The sequence below is a fragment of the Heterodontus francisci genome, chromosome 16 (genome assembly GCF_036365525.1).
Source record: "Heterodontus francisci isolate sHetFra1 chromosome 16, sHetFra1.hap1, whole genome shotgun sequence".
Taxonomy (NCBI): Eukaryota; Metazoa; Chordata; class Chondrichthyes; order Heterodontiformes; family Heterodontidae; genus Heterodontus; species Heterodontus francisci.
The window spans coordinates 97,313,293-97,328,700 of record NC_090386.1 but is presented as its reverse complement, the minus strand read 5'-3'; the positions used below and the strand labels follow the sequence as shown (position 1 = coordinate 97,328,700).

Sequence of the window (15,408 nt, the reverse complement as noted above, 5' to 3'; positions counted from 1 at the left end):
GTGGGGATTGTTGTGATGTTTGGATTGTTGTGATGTGCGGATTGTTGTGATGTGGGGATTGTTGTGATGTGTGGATTGTTGTGATGTGTGGATTGTTGTGATGTGGGGATTGTTGTGATGTGGGGATTGTTGTGATGTGCGGACAGTTACGATGTGCGGATTGTTGTGATGTGCGGATTGTTGTGATGTGCGGATTGTTGTGATGTGCGGATTGTTGTGATGTGGGGATTGTTGTGATGTGCGGATTGTTGTGATGTGCGGATTGTTGTGATGTGCGGATTGTTGTGATGTGCGGATTGTTGTGATGTGGGGATTGTTGTGATGTGCGGATTGTTGTGATGTGCGGATTGTTGTGATGTGCGGATTGTTGTGATGTGCGGATTGTTGTGATGTGCGGATTGTTGTGATGTGTGGATTGTTGTGATGTGTGGATTGTTGTGATGTGTGGATTGTTGTGATGTGCGGACAGTTACGATGTGGGGATTGTTGTGATGTGTGGATTGTTGTGATGTGCGGATTGTTGTGATGTGTGGATTGTTGTGATGTGTGGATTGTTGTGATGTGGGGATTGTTGTGATGTGGGGATTGTTGTGATGTGGGGATTGTTGTGATGTGGGGATTGTTGTGATGTGGGGATTGTTGTGATGTGCGGATTGTTGTGATGTGGGGATTGTTGTGATGTGTGGATTGTTGTGATGTGGGGATTGTTGTGATGTGGGGATTGTTGTGATGTGTGGATTGTTGTGATGTGGGGATTGTTGTGATGTGCGGATTGTTGTGATGTGTGGATTGTTGTGATGTGCGGATTGTTGTGATGTGCGGATTGTTGTGATGTGGGGATTGTTGTGATGTGGGGATTGTTGTGATGTGCGGATTGTTGTGATGTGCGGATTGTTGTGATGTTCGGATTGTTGTGATGTGGGGATTGTTGTGATGTGCGGATTGTTGTGATGTGCGGATTGTTGTGATGTGCGGATTGTTGTGATGTGCGGATTGTTGTGATGTGCGGATTGTTGTGATGTGCGGATTGTTGTGATGTGTGGATTGTTGTGATGTGCGGACAGTTACGATGTGTGGATTGTTGTGATGTGCGGATTGTTGTGATGTGCGGATTGTTGTGATGTGCGGATTGTTGTGATGTGCGGATTGTTGTGATGTGCGGATTGTTGTGATGTGCGGATTGTTGTGATGTGCGGATTGTTGTGATGTGCGGACAGTTACGATGTGCGGATTGTTGTGATGTGGGGATTGTTGTGATGTGTGGATTGTTGTGATGTGTGGATTGTTGTGATGTGTGGATTGTTGTGATGTGTGGATTGTTGTGATGTGTGGATTGTTGTGATGTGCGGACAGTTACGATGTGCGGATTGTTGTGATGTGCGGATTGTTGTGATGTGCGGATTGTTGTGATGTGCGGATTGTTGTGATGTGCGGATTGTTCTGATGTGCGGATTGTTGTGATGTGCGGATTGTTGTGATGTGCGGATTGTTGTGATGTGCGGATTGTTGTGATGTGCGGATTGTTGTGATGTGGGGATTGTTGTGATGTGGGGATTGTTGTGATGTGCGGATTGTGGCCATTTGGGGATTGTTGTGATGTGGGGATTGTTGTGATGTGCGGATTGTTGTGATGTGCGGATTGTGGCCATTTGGGGATTGTTGTGATGTGGGGATTGTTGTGATGTGGGGATTGTTGTGATGTGCGGATTGTTGTGATGTGTGGATTGTGTCCATTTGCGGATTGTTGTGATGTGGGGATTGTTGCGATGTGCGGATTGTTGTGATGTGTGGATTGTGGCCATTTGCGGATTGTTGTGATGTGCGGATTGTTGTGATCTGTGGATTGTGGCCATTTGCGGATTGTTGTGATGTGCGGATTGTTGTGATGTGTGGATTGTGGCCATTTGCGGATTGTTGCGATGTGTGGATTGTTGTGATGTGCGGATTGTTGTGATGTGTGGATTGTTGTGATGTGGGGATTGTTGTGATGTGCGGATTGTTGTGATGTGCGGATTGTTGTGATGTGCGGATTGTTGCGATGTGCGGATTGTTGTGGTGTGGGGATTGTTGTGATGTGGGGATTGTGGCCATTTGCGGATTGTTGTGATGTGGGGATTGTTGTGATGTGTGGATTGTTGTGATGTGGGGATTGTTGTGATGTGGGGATTGTTGTGATGTGGGGATTGTGGCCATTTGCGGATTGTTGTGATGTGCGGATTGTTGTGATGTGCGGATTGTTGTGATGTGCGGATTGTGGCCATTTGGGGATTGTTGTGATGTGGGGATTGTTGTGATGTGCGGATTGTTGTGATGTGGGGATTGTTGTGATGTGGGGATTGTTGTGATGTGGGGATTGTTGTGATGTGGGGATTGTTGTGATGTGGGGATTGTTGTGATGTGGGGATTGTTGTGATGTGGGGATTGTTGTGATGTGGGGATTGTTGTGATGTGGGGATTGTTGTGATGTGGGGATTGTTGTGATGTTTGGATTGTTGTGATGTGCGGATTGTTGTGATGTGTGGATTGTTGTGATGTGTGGATTGTTGTGATGTGGGGATTGTTGTGATGTGGGGATTGTTGTGATGTGCGGACAGTTACGATGTGCGGATTGTTGTGATGTGCGGATTGTTGTGATGTGCGGATTGTTGTGATGTGCGGATTGTTGTGATGTGGGGATTGTTGTGATGTGCGGATTGTTGTGATGTGCGGATTGTTGTGATGTGCGGATTGTTGTGATGTGCGGATTGTTGTGATGTGGGGATTGTTGTGATGTGCGGATTGTTGTGATGTGCGGATTGTTGTGATGTGCGGATTGTTGTGATGTGCGGATTGTTGTGATGTGTGGATTGTTGTGATGTGCGGATTGTTGTGATGTGTGGATTGTTGTGATGTGGGGATTGTTGTGATGTGCGGATTGTTGTGATGTGCGGATTGTTGTGATGTGTGGATTGTTGTGATGTGCGGACAGTTACGATGTGGGGATTGTTGTGATGTGTGGATTGTTGTGATGTGCGGATTGTTGTGATGTGTGGATTGTTGTGATGTGTGGATTGTTGTGATGTGGGGATTGTTGTGATGTGGGGATTGTTGTGATGTGCGGACAGTTACGATGTGCGGATTGTTGTGATGTGTGGCTTGTTGTGATGTGCGGATTGTTGTGATGTGCGGATTGTTGTGATGTGTGGATTGTTGTGATGTGCGGATTGTTGTGATGTGGGGATTGTTGTGATGTGGGGATTGTTGTGATGTGCGGATTGTTGTGATGTGGGGATTGTTGTGATGTGGGGATTGTTGTGATGTGGGGATTGTTGTGATCTGCGGATTGTTGTGATGTGGGGATTGTTGTGATGTGGGGATTGTTGTGATGTGGGGATTGTTGTGATGTGTGGATTGTTGTGATGTGGGGATTGTTGTGATGTGCGGATTGTTGTGATGTGTGGATTGTTGTGATGTGCGGATTGTTGTGATGTGTGGATTGTTGTGATGTGCGGATTGTTGTGATGTGGGGATTGTTGTGATGTGTGGATTGTTGTGATGTGTGGATTGTTGTGATGTGTGGATTGTTGTGATGTGGGGATTGTTGTGATGTGCGGACAGTTACGATGTGCGGATTGTTGTGATGTGCGGATTGTTGTGATGTGCGGATTGTTGTGATGTGCGGATTGTTGTGATGTGCGGATTGTTGTGATGTGCGGATTGTTGTGATGTGCGGATTGTTGTGATGTGGGGATTGTTGTGATGTGCGGATTGTTGTGATGTGCGGATTGTTGTGATGTGCGGATTGTTGTGATGTGCGGATTGTTGTGATGTGCGGATTGTTGTGATGTGCGGATTGTTGTGATGTGCGGACAGTTACGATGTGTGGATTGTTGTGATGTGCGGATTGTTGTGATGTGCGGATTGTTGTGATGTGCGGATTGTTGTGATGTGCGGATTGTTGTGATGTGCGGATTGTTGTGATGTGCGGATTGTTGTGATGTGCGGATTGTTGTGATGTGCGGACAGTTACGATGTGCGGATTGTTGTGATGTGGGGATTGTTGTGATGTGGGGATTGTTGTGATGTGGGGATTGTTGTGATGTGGGGATTGTTGTGATGTGTGGATTGTTGTGATGTGTGGATTGTTGTGATGTGTGGATTGTTGTGATGTGTGGATTGTTGTGATGTGCGGACAGTTACGATGTGCGGATTGTTGTGATGTGCGGATTGTTGTGATGTGCGGATTGTTGTGATGTGCGGATTGTTGTGATGTGCGGATTGTTGTGATGTGCGGATTGTTCTGATGTGCGGATTGTTGTGATGTGCGGATAGTTGTGATGTGCGGATTGTTGTGATGTGCGGATTGTTGTGATGTGCGGATTGTTGTGATGTGGGGATTGTTGTGATGTGCGGATTGTGGCCATTTGGGGATTGTTGTGATGTGGGGATTGTTGTGATGTGCGGATTGTTGTGATGTGCGGATTGTGGCCATTTGGGGATTGTTGTGATGTGGGGATTGTTGTGATGTGGGGATTGTTGTGATGTGCGGATTGTTGTGATGTGTGGATTGTGTCCATTTGCGGATTGTTGTGATGTGGGGATTGTTGCGATGTGCGGATTGTTGTGATGTGTGGATTGTGGCCATTTGCGGATTGTTGTGATGTGCGGATTGTTGTGATGTGTGGATTGTGGCCATTTGCGGATTGTTGTGATGTGCGGATTGTTGTGATGTGTGGATTGTGGCCATTTGCGGATTGTTGCGATGTGTGGATTGTTGTGATGTGCGGATTGTTGTGATGTGCGGATTGTTGTGATGTGGGGATTGTTGTGATGTGGGGATTGTTGTGATGTGCGGATTGTTGTGATGTGCGGATTGTTGTGATGTGCGGATTGTTGCGATGTGGGGATTGTTGCGATGTGGGGATTGTTGTGATGTGGGGATTGTGGCCATTTGCGGATTGTTGTGATGTGGGGATTGTTGTGATGTGCGGATTGTTGTGATGTGCGGATTGTTGCGATGTGCGGATTGTTGCGATGTGGGGATTGTTGCGATGTGGGGATTGTTGTGATGTGGGGATTGTGGCCATTTGCGGATTGTTGTGATGTGGGGATTGTTGTGATGTGCGGATTGTTGTGATGTGTGGATTGTTGTGATGTGGGGATTGTTGTGATGTGGGGATTGTTGTGATGTGGGGATTGTTGTGATGTGGGGATTGTTGTGATGTGGGGATTGTGGCCATTTGCGGATTGTTGTGATGTGCGGATTGTTGTGATGTGCGGATTGTTGTGATGTGCGGATTGTTGTGATGTGCGGATTGTTGTGATGTGCGGATTGTTGTGATGTGCGGATTGTTGTGATGTGCGGATTGTTGTGATGTGGGGATTGTTGTGATGTGGGGATTGTTGTGATGTGCGGATTGTGGCCATTTGGGGATTGTTGTGATGTGGGGATTGTTGTGATGTGGGGATTGTTGTGATGTGGGGATTGTTGTGATGTGGGGACTGTTGTGATGTGCGGATTGTTGTGATGTGCGGATTGTGGCCATTTGGGGATTGTTGTGATGTGGGGATTGTTGTGATGTGGGGATTGTTGTGATGTGGGGATTGTTGTGATGTGGGGATTGTTGTGATGTGCGGATTGTGGCCATTTGGGGATTGTTGTGATGTGGGGATTGTTGTGATGTGGGGATTGTTGTGATGTGGGGATTATGGCCATTTGCGGATTGTTGTGATGTGTGGATTGTTGTGATGTGTGGATTGTTGTGATGTGTGGATTGTTGTGATGTGTGGATTGTGGCCATTTGCGGATTGTTGTGATGTGCGGATTGTTGTGATGTGCGGATTGTTGTGATGTGGGGATTGTTGCGATGTGGGGATTGTTGCGATGTGGGGATTGTTGCGATGTGGGGATTGTTGCGATGTGCGGATTGTTGCGATGTGCGGATTGTTGTGATGTGTGGATTGTTGTGATGTGTGGATTGTGGCCATTTGCGGATTGTTGTGATGTGCGGATTGTTGTGATGTGCGGATTGTTGTGATGTGTGGATTGTTGCGATGTGGGGAGTGTTGCGATGTGGGGATTGTTGCGATGTGCGGATTGTTGCGATGTGCGGATTGTTGCGATGTGCGGATTGTTGCGATGTGCGGATTGTTGCGATGTGCGGATTGTTGTGATGTGCGGATTGTTGTGATGTGCGGATTGTTGTGATGTGCGGATTGTTGTGATGTGCGGATTGTTGTGATGTGCGGATTGTTGTGATGTGCGGATTGTTGTGATGTGCGGATTGTTGTGATGTGCGGATTGTTGTCATGTGCGGATTGTTGTCATGTGCGGATTGTTGTCATGTGCGGATTGTTGTCATGTGTGGATTGTTGCGATGTGGGGATTGTTGCGATGTGGGGATTGTTGCGATGTGCGGATTGTTGCGATGTGCGGATTGTTGCGATGTGCGGATTGTTGCGATGTGCGGATTGTTGTGATGTGCGGATTGTTGTGATGTGCGGATTGTTGTGATGTGCGGATTGTTGTGATGTGCGGATTGTTGTGATGTGCGGATTGTTGTGATGTGCGGATTGTGGCCATTTGCGGATTGTTGTGATGTGCGGATTGTTGTGATGTGCGGATTGTGGCCATTTGGGGATTGTTGTGATGTGGGGATTGTTGTGATGTGTGGATTGTTGTGATGTGGGGATTGTTGTGATGTGCGGATTGTTGTGATGTGCGGATTGTTGTGATGTGCGGATTGTTGTGATGTGCGGATTGTTGTGATGTGCGGATTGTTGTGATGTGCGGATTGTGGCCATTTGCGGATTGTTGTGATGTGCGGATTGTTGTGATGTGCGGATTGTTGTGATGTGCGGATTGTTGTGATGTGCGGATTGTTGTGATGTGCGGATTGTGGCCATTTACGGATTGTTGTGATGTGCGGATTGTTGTGATGTGGGGATTGTGGCCATTTGGGGATTGTTGTGATGTGCGGATTGTTGTGTTGTGCGGATTGTGGCCATTTGCGGATTGTTGTGATGTGCGGATTGTTGTGATGTGGGGATTGTTGTGATGTGCGGATTGTTGTGATGTGCGGATTGTGGCCATTTGCGGATTGTTGTGATGTGCGGATTGTTGTGATGTGCGGATTGTGGCCATTTGGGGATTGTTGTGATGTGTGGATTGTTGTGATGTGGGGATTGTTGTGATGTGGGGATTGTTGTGATGTGGGGATTGTTGTGATGTGCGGATTGTTGTGATGTGCGGATTGTTGTGATGTGCGGATTGTTGTGATGTGCGGATTGTGGCCATTTGGGGATTGTTGTGATGTGCGGATTGTTGTGATGTGGGGATTGTTGTGATGTGCGGATTGTTGTGATGTGCGGATTGTTGTGATGTGGGGATTGTTGTGATGTGCGGATTGTTGTGATGTGGGGATTGTTGTGATGTGGGGATTGTTGTGATGTGTGGATTGTTGTGATGTGCGGATTGTTGTGATGTGGGGATTGTTGTGATGTGGGGATTGTTGTGATGTGCGGATTGTTGTGATGTGGGGATTGTTGTGATGTGGGGATTGTTGTGATGTGGGGATTGTTGTGATGAGGGGATTGTTGTGATGTGGGGATTGTTGTGATGTGGGGATTGTTGTGATGTGGGGATTGTTGTGATGTGGGGATTGTTGTGATGTGGGGATTGTTGTGATGTGGGGATTGTTGTGATGTGGGGATTGTTGTGATGTGGGGATTGTTGTGATGTTTGGATTGTTGTGATGTGCGGATTGTTGTGATGTGGGGATTGTTGTGATGTGTGGATTGTTGTGATGTGTGGATTGTTGTGATGTGTGGATTGTTGTGATGTGGGGATTGTTGTGATGTGTGGATTGTTGTGATGTGGGGATTGTTGTGATGTGTGGATTGTTGTGTGGATTGTTGTGATGTGCTGTTTTCTTCACACCAGAGAGTGTCTCTCAATGTCAGCACAGCATTGTGTGGTATATTCGCCCTCTTACAGGGTCACAGTATCAGCCTGGGGCTGATCAACCACCCATCCACCCTTCCACCCATATCACCCATTCGGACCCCTCCACCTGTATCTCCTCCTCGGACCCCTCCACCCATATCACCCCCTCAGATCCCTCCGCCCATATCCATCCCCTCTGACCCTTCCACCCAGATGCACCCCCTCCAGCCATATCTACCCCTCGACCCATATCCACCCCTCGACCCTCTCCACCCATATCCACCCCCCACCTATATCCTCCTCCTCCACCTATATTTACCCCCTCAGCCCTCTCAACCCATATCCACCCCTCCACCTTAACCACCCCCTCAACCCATATCCATCCCTCCACCCATATTCACCCCTTGGATCCCTCCACCCATATCCTGCCCCTCCACCCATATCCTCCCTCTCCACCCATATCCACCCATATCCACCCCCTCCACCCATATTCACCCCTCCATCTGTATCCAAGTGCAACCACACCTCCACCCATATCCACCCCCTCGGCCTCTCCGCCTGTATCCATGCCCTCCACCAACATCCACTCCCTCTGACGGCTGCCACAATTCTCAAGCACTCTGATGGTTACTGTGCAAAATGGAAAAATATCACATGAGGGCAGCAGAGAGAACTTTTATGAATTTAGCACAGTGAACTGCAGAGGGAGCTTTACTCTGTATCTAACCCCGTGCTGTACCTGTCCTGGGAGTGTTTGATGGGGGACAGTGTAGAGGGAGCTTTACTCTGTATCTAACCCCGTGCTGTACCTGTCCTGGGAGTGTTTGATGGGGGACAGTGTAGAGGGAGCTTTACTCTGTATCTAACCCCGTGCTGTACCTGTCCTGGGAGTGTTTGATGGGGGACAGTGTAGAGGGAGCTTTACTCCGTATCTAACCCCATGCTGTACCTGTCCTGGGAGTGTTTGATGGGGACAGTGTAGAGGGAGCTTTACTCTGTATCTAACCCCGTGCTGTACCTGTCCTGGGAGTGTTTGATGGGGGACAGTGTAGAGGGAGCTTTACTCCGTATCTAACCCCATGCTGTACCTGTCCTGGGAATGTTTGATGGGGACAGTGTAGAGGGAGCTTTACTCCGTATCTAACCCCATGCTGTACCTGTCCTGGGAGTGTTTGATGGGAACAGTGTAGAGGGAGCTTTACTCCGTATCTAACCCCCGTACTGTACGTGTCCCGGGAGTGTTTGATGGGGACAGTGTAGAGGGAGCTTTACTCCGTATCTAACCCCATGCTGTACCTGTCCTGGGAGTGTTTGATGGGAACAGTGTAGAGGGAGCTTTACTCCGTATCTAACCCCATACTGTACGTGTCCCGGGAGTGTTTGATGGGGACAGTGTAGAGGGAGCTTTACTCTGTATCTAACCCCATACTGTTCATGTCCCGGGAGTGTTTGATGGGGACAGTGTAGAGGGAGCTTTACTCTGTATCTTACCCCGTGCTGTACCTGTCCTGGGAGTGTTTGATGGGGGACAGTGTAGAGGGAGCTTTACTCTGTATCTAACCCCGTTTTTTTTTATCTTTCTTTTTTTTTTAGAGGGAGCTTTACTCTGTATCTAACCCCGTTTTTTTTTATCTTTCTTTTTTTTTTAGAGGGAGCTTTACTCTGTATCTAACCCCGTGCTGTACCTGCTCTGGGAGTGTTTGATGAGGACAGTGTAGAGGGAGCTTTACTCTGTATCTAACCCCGTGCTGTACCTGTCCCTGGGAGTGTTTGATGGGGGACAGTGTCGAGAGAGCTTTACTCTGTATCTTTCCCCGTGCTGTACCTGTCCCGGGAGTGTTTGATGGGGGACAGTGTCGAGGGAGCTTTACTCTGTCTCTAACCCCGTGCTGTACCTGTCCCCGGGAGTGTTTGATGGGGGACAGTGTCGAGGGAGCTTTACTCTGTATCTAACCCCGTGCTGTACCTGTCCCTGGGAGTGTTTGATGAGGACAGTGTAGAGGGCGCTTTACTCTGTATCTAACTCCGTACTGTACCTGTCCTGGGAGTGTTTGATGGGGGACAGTGTCGAGGGAGCTTTACTCTGTCTCTAACCCCGTGCTGTACCTGTCCCGGGAGTGTTTGATGGGGGACAGTGTAGAGGGAGCTTTACTCTGTATCTAACCCCGTTTTTTTTATCTTTCTTTTTTTTTTTAGAGGGAGCTTTACTCTGTATCTAACCCCGTTTTTTTTTATCTTTCTTTTTTTTTTAGAGGGAGCTTTACTCTGTATCTAACCCCGTGCTGTACCTGTCCCGGGAGTGTTTGATGGGGGACAGTGTCGAGGGAGCTTTACTCTGTCTCTAACCCCGTGCTGTACCTGTCCCCGGGAGTGTTTGATGGGGGACAGTGTCGAGGGAGCTTTACTCTGTATCTAACCCCGTGCTGTACCTGTCCCTGGGAGTGTTTGATGAGGACAGTGTAGAGGGCGCTTTACTCTGTATCTAACTCCGTACTGTACCTGTCCTGGGAGTGTTTGATGGGGGACAGTGTCGAGGGAGCTTTACTCTGTCTCTAACCCCGTGCTGTACCTGTCCCGGGAGTGTTTGATGGGGGACAGTGTCGAGGGAGCTTTACTCTGTCTCTAACCCCGTGCTGTACCTGTCCTGGGAGTGTTTGATGGGGGACAGTGTCGAGGGAGCTTTACTCTGTCTCTAACCCCGTGCTGTACCTGTCCCGGGAGTGTTTGATGGGGACAGTGTAGAGGGAGCTTTACTCTGTATCTAACCCCGTGCTGTACCTGTCCCGGGAGTGTTTGATGGGGACAGTGTAGAGGGAGCTTTACTCTGTCTCTAACCCCGTGCTGTACCTGCTCTGGGAGACAAATTCCACTGGCATTGTTATTTTAAAATCATAAGATCTGACTCAAAAATGAAAGTGGCTGACAATGTGGTGCATTACCTGAAGATCTGCTGAGTTTGCATGAGTTGTGCGGCGTTACTGAGTCAAGGGATCCTGTGTCATCGATCGTGCTCGTACTCGTGCTTGAGACCTGTCGAGACTGAAGAGTTTGATCCTTTCTCTTCCTCAGGGTATCTGCTGTGAGAGTGATTGATGAACGAGAGCCCATGGTCTGGTCCCAGTTCACCCTGAAACAATTAAGATGGGGTATGGTTCATGGAGGTGGTTATGTTACTCAACTAATAATCCATAGAATGAGAGTTCAAATCCCATCAGGACAGTTTAAGAATTTGAATTCAGTTAGAAATAAAAATCTGGTCTCAGTAAAAGTGACCATGAAGCGTCAGATTGTCATAAAAACCCAACTGGTTCAGTAAAGTCCTTTAGGAAACGGAACCTGATGTCCCTACCCAGTCTGGGCCTATGTGTAACTCCAGGTCCATGGAATGCAGATGATTCTTAATTGGCTTCTGAAGTGGCTGAGTGACCTCTGGGTTGTATTAAGCCATTCCAGTTCAAGAAGGTGGACCATCATAACCTCCTCAAGATAACTAGAGGTGGGTAATACATTCTAGCCTTACCAGTGATGCCCACATGCTGAGAATGAATGAATTATAAAAACAATTCGAACACTAACTTTTTCCAAAAAAAAAAAAAAGTTCCTTCCCTTCAGTGTTTCCTTTCATCTTCCTGTGCTGGTAACTCACTTCCATGGTTACTGGCAGCCCGTGCCCAGTCATCAACCTACGCAGTGAGTGTTGGGGAGAATATCACAGCCGCACAACCTCGCCCAATGTCCAGGCTCGCATATGTTGCAGGAAGCATCATTGGATTGTTATCAGGAGTCATAACGTTATCTGATTGTCGCCTTCTGCAGCCAGAGAGCGATGAGATCAAGCCAGTCACATGGGAAGATGGAGGGCAAAAGAATCTGCTTATAGTGAAAATTAAATGGGTGGGTAGAGTGGACATGGGCTGTGGGGGAGAAGAAATAGTTCGGGTGGGATGGAGGCCCTTATAAGGTAGATTTCATTCTGTTAGTACTGGGAGATTAAATGTGTAGGAAAGTCAACTGAACTTGTAAACAAACTGTGGAACAAAATTAAGTGGGTGGGTATAAATTGTGCTGTGGAAGCTAATGGAATAAATGGGCTTTACACATACTGAATAAACCCAACTCGATGTTAAATCTCGCCTCCAAACTGAGAAAGAAGACGTTTCTGTCCAATGATCACTTCTGCTCCCTCCTGCACTATATTTCATACTGATTCATTATTGTAACATAAATACTGGACAGATTCTGAGATCTGAGCCAAGCCTCAATGGGCAGCTCCCTCATCTCTGAATCAGGAGGTTCAGTCTCACTCCAGACACTTCAGCACATAATCCAGGCTGCCACTCCCGTGCAGTACGGAGGGAGTGCTGCACTGTTGATGGTGCTGTCTTTCAGATGAGACATTAAATAGAGGCTCAGTCTGCTCTCTCAGGTGGGTGTAAAAGATTCCATGGCACTACGTTGAAGAGCAGGGGAGTTCTTCCCAGTCTCCTGGTCAATATTTATCCCTCAATCAACATCACTGAAACTGTTGTGGGATCTTGCTGTGTGTAAATCGGCTGCCACGTTTCCTACATTACAAAGTACTTCATTGGGTGGGAAGTGTTTGGGATAGTCTAAGGTCGTGAAAGGAGCTCTCGAAATGTAAATCGTTATTTTCTATTTCTTTATGCTGTGGGATCAGGTCTCACACAGCAGCACTCTGTGCTGGTCTGTGCTCTGACACTTGATGCCCCAGGTGATGGAACTGCACTTGATTATTGATGAGAGTTTGAGAGTTGATGAAATTCTGGCCCCATTCCCACCATCCACAACACATTCTCAGCTGTCATTACCTGCTCAAGTCAGTCCGCGTCATGAGCTCCCAACGGGTGAATGCATCGACCTTCTTATTGAGCCGAGCTTTGAGGAAGCAATGGAACAGGTCTGTCTTCAGGAACTGTGGAAGAAGCAGGACAGTTTCACCTTCTCTCCAACAGCCCAAACCCTCGTCATGTATCAGCAACACTTAACACAGATTCACACACCGACACACCCACCCACACACCGACACACTCACCCACTCACCGACACACTCACCCACTCACCGACACACCCACCCACACAACGACACACCCACCCACACAACGACACACCCACCCACACAACGACACACCCACACACACACCGACACACCCACCCACACACCGACACACTCACTCACTCACCGACACACCGACACACTCACCGACACACCCACCCACTCACAGACACACCCACCCCTTCACCGACACACTCACCCACTCACCGACACACCCACCCACACACCGACACACCCACCCACACACCGACACACCCACCCACACACCGACACACCCACCCACTCACCGACACACCCACCCACTCACCGACACACCCACCCACTCACCGACACACCCACCCCTTCACCGACACGCTCACCCACTCACCGACACGCCCACCCACACACCGACACACTCACCCACTCACCGACACACTCACCCACTCACCGACACACCCACCCACACACCGACACACTCACTCACTCACCGACACACCAACACACTCACCCACTCACCCACCCACTCACAGACACACCCACCCCTTCACCGACACACTCACCCACTCACCGACACACCCACCCACACACCGACACACCCACCCACACACCGACACACCCACCCACACACCGACACACCCACCCACACACCGACCCACTCACCGACACACCCACCCACTCACCGACACACCCACCCACACACCGACACACCCACCCACACACCGACACACCCACCCACACACCGACACACTCACCCACTCATCGACACACCCACCCACTCACCGACACACTCACCCACTCACCGACACACCCACCCACTCACAGACACACCCACCCCTTCACCGACACACTCACCCACTCACCGACACACCCACCCACACACCGACACACCCACCCACTCACCGACACACCCACCCACACACCGACACACCCACCCACACACCGAGACAACCACCCCTTCACTGACACACTCACCCACTCACCGACACACCCACTCCTTCACTGACACACTCACCCACTCACCGACACACTCACCCACTCACCGACACACTCACCCACTCACCGACACACCCACTCACACACCGACACACTCACCGACACACCCACACACTCACCGACACAACCACCCCTTCTCTGACACACTCACCCACTCACCGACACACTCACCCACTCACCGACACACTCACCCACTCACCGACACACTCACCGACACACCCACCCACTCACCGACACACCCACCCACTCACCGACACACCCACCCACTCACCGACACACCGACACACTCACCCACCCACTCACCGACACACCCACCCACTCACCGACACACCCACCCACTCACCGACACACCCACCCACACACCGACACACTCACCCACTCACCGACACACCCACCCACTCACCGACACACCCATCCCTTCACCGACACACCCACCCACTCACACACACACCCACCCACTCACCGACACACTCACCCACTCACCGACACACTCACCCACTCACCCACCCACTCACCGACACACCCACCCACTCACCGACACACTCACCCACTCACACACACACCCACCCACTCACACACACACCCACCCACTCACCGACACACCCACCCACACACCGACACACTCACCCACTCACCGACAAACCGACACACTCACCCACTCACCCACTCACCCACCCACCCACTCACCCACCCACACACCGACACACTCACCCACTCACCGACACACTCACCCACTCACCGACACACCCACCCACTCACCGACACACCCACCCACTCACCGACACACTCACCCACTCACCGACACACCCACCCACTCACTGACACACCCACCCACTCACACACACACCCACCCACTCACCGACACACTCACCCACTCACCAACACACCCACCCACACACCGACACACTCACCGACACACCCACCCACACACCCACCCACACACCGACAAACTCACCGACACACCCACCCACTCACCGACACACCCACCCACTCACCGACACACCCACCCCTTCACTGACACACACACCCACCCCTTCACTGACACACACACCCACTCACCGACACACCACTCACACACACACACACCCACTCCTTCACTGACACACCACTCACACACACACACACCCACCCCTTCACTGACACACCCACCCACTCACCGACACACCCACCCACTCACCGACACACCCACCCCTTCACTGACACACTCACCCACTCACCGACACACTCACCCACTCACCGACACACTCACCCACTCACCGACACACCCACTCCTTCACTGACACACTCACCCACTCACCGACACACCCACTCACACACCGACACACCCACTCACACACCGACACACTCACCGACACACCCACCCACTCACCGACACAACCACCCCTTCACTGACACACTCACCCACTCACTGACACACTCACCCACTCACCGACACACT

The 15,408-nt window shown here is 49.9% G+C and overlaps 1 protein-coding gene across 7 annotated transcripts in view; it reads right to left on the bottom strand.

The window, feature by feature from the left end:
* Positions 1-15,408, bottom strand: part of LOC137378393 (DENN domain-containing protein 3-like) — a 211,245-nt gene that overhangs the window by 96,375 nt on the left and 99,462 nt on the right. For all 7 annotated transcript variants that reach the window (XM_068048680.1, XM_068048681.1, XM_068048675.1 and 4 more), the window contains exons 12-13: positions 12,754-12,857; positions 10,864-11,051 (exon numbers count right to left, since the gene is read on the bottom strand). In XM_068048680.1, coding sequence (XP_067904781.1) covers positions 10,864-11,051; positions 12,754-12,857 — 292 coding nt within the window. The remainder of the gene's footprint in view (positions 1-10,863; positions 11,052-12,753; positions 12,858-15,408) is intronic.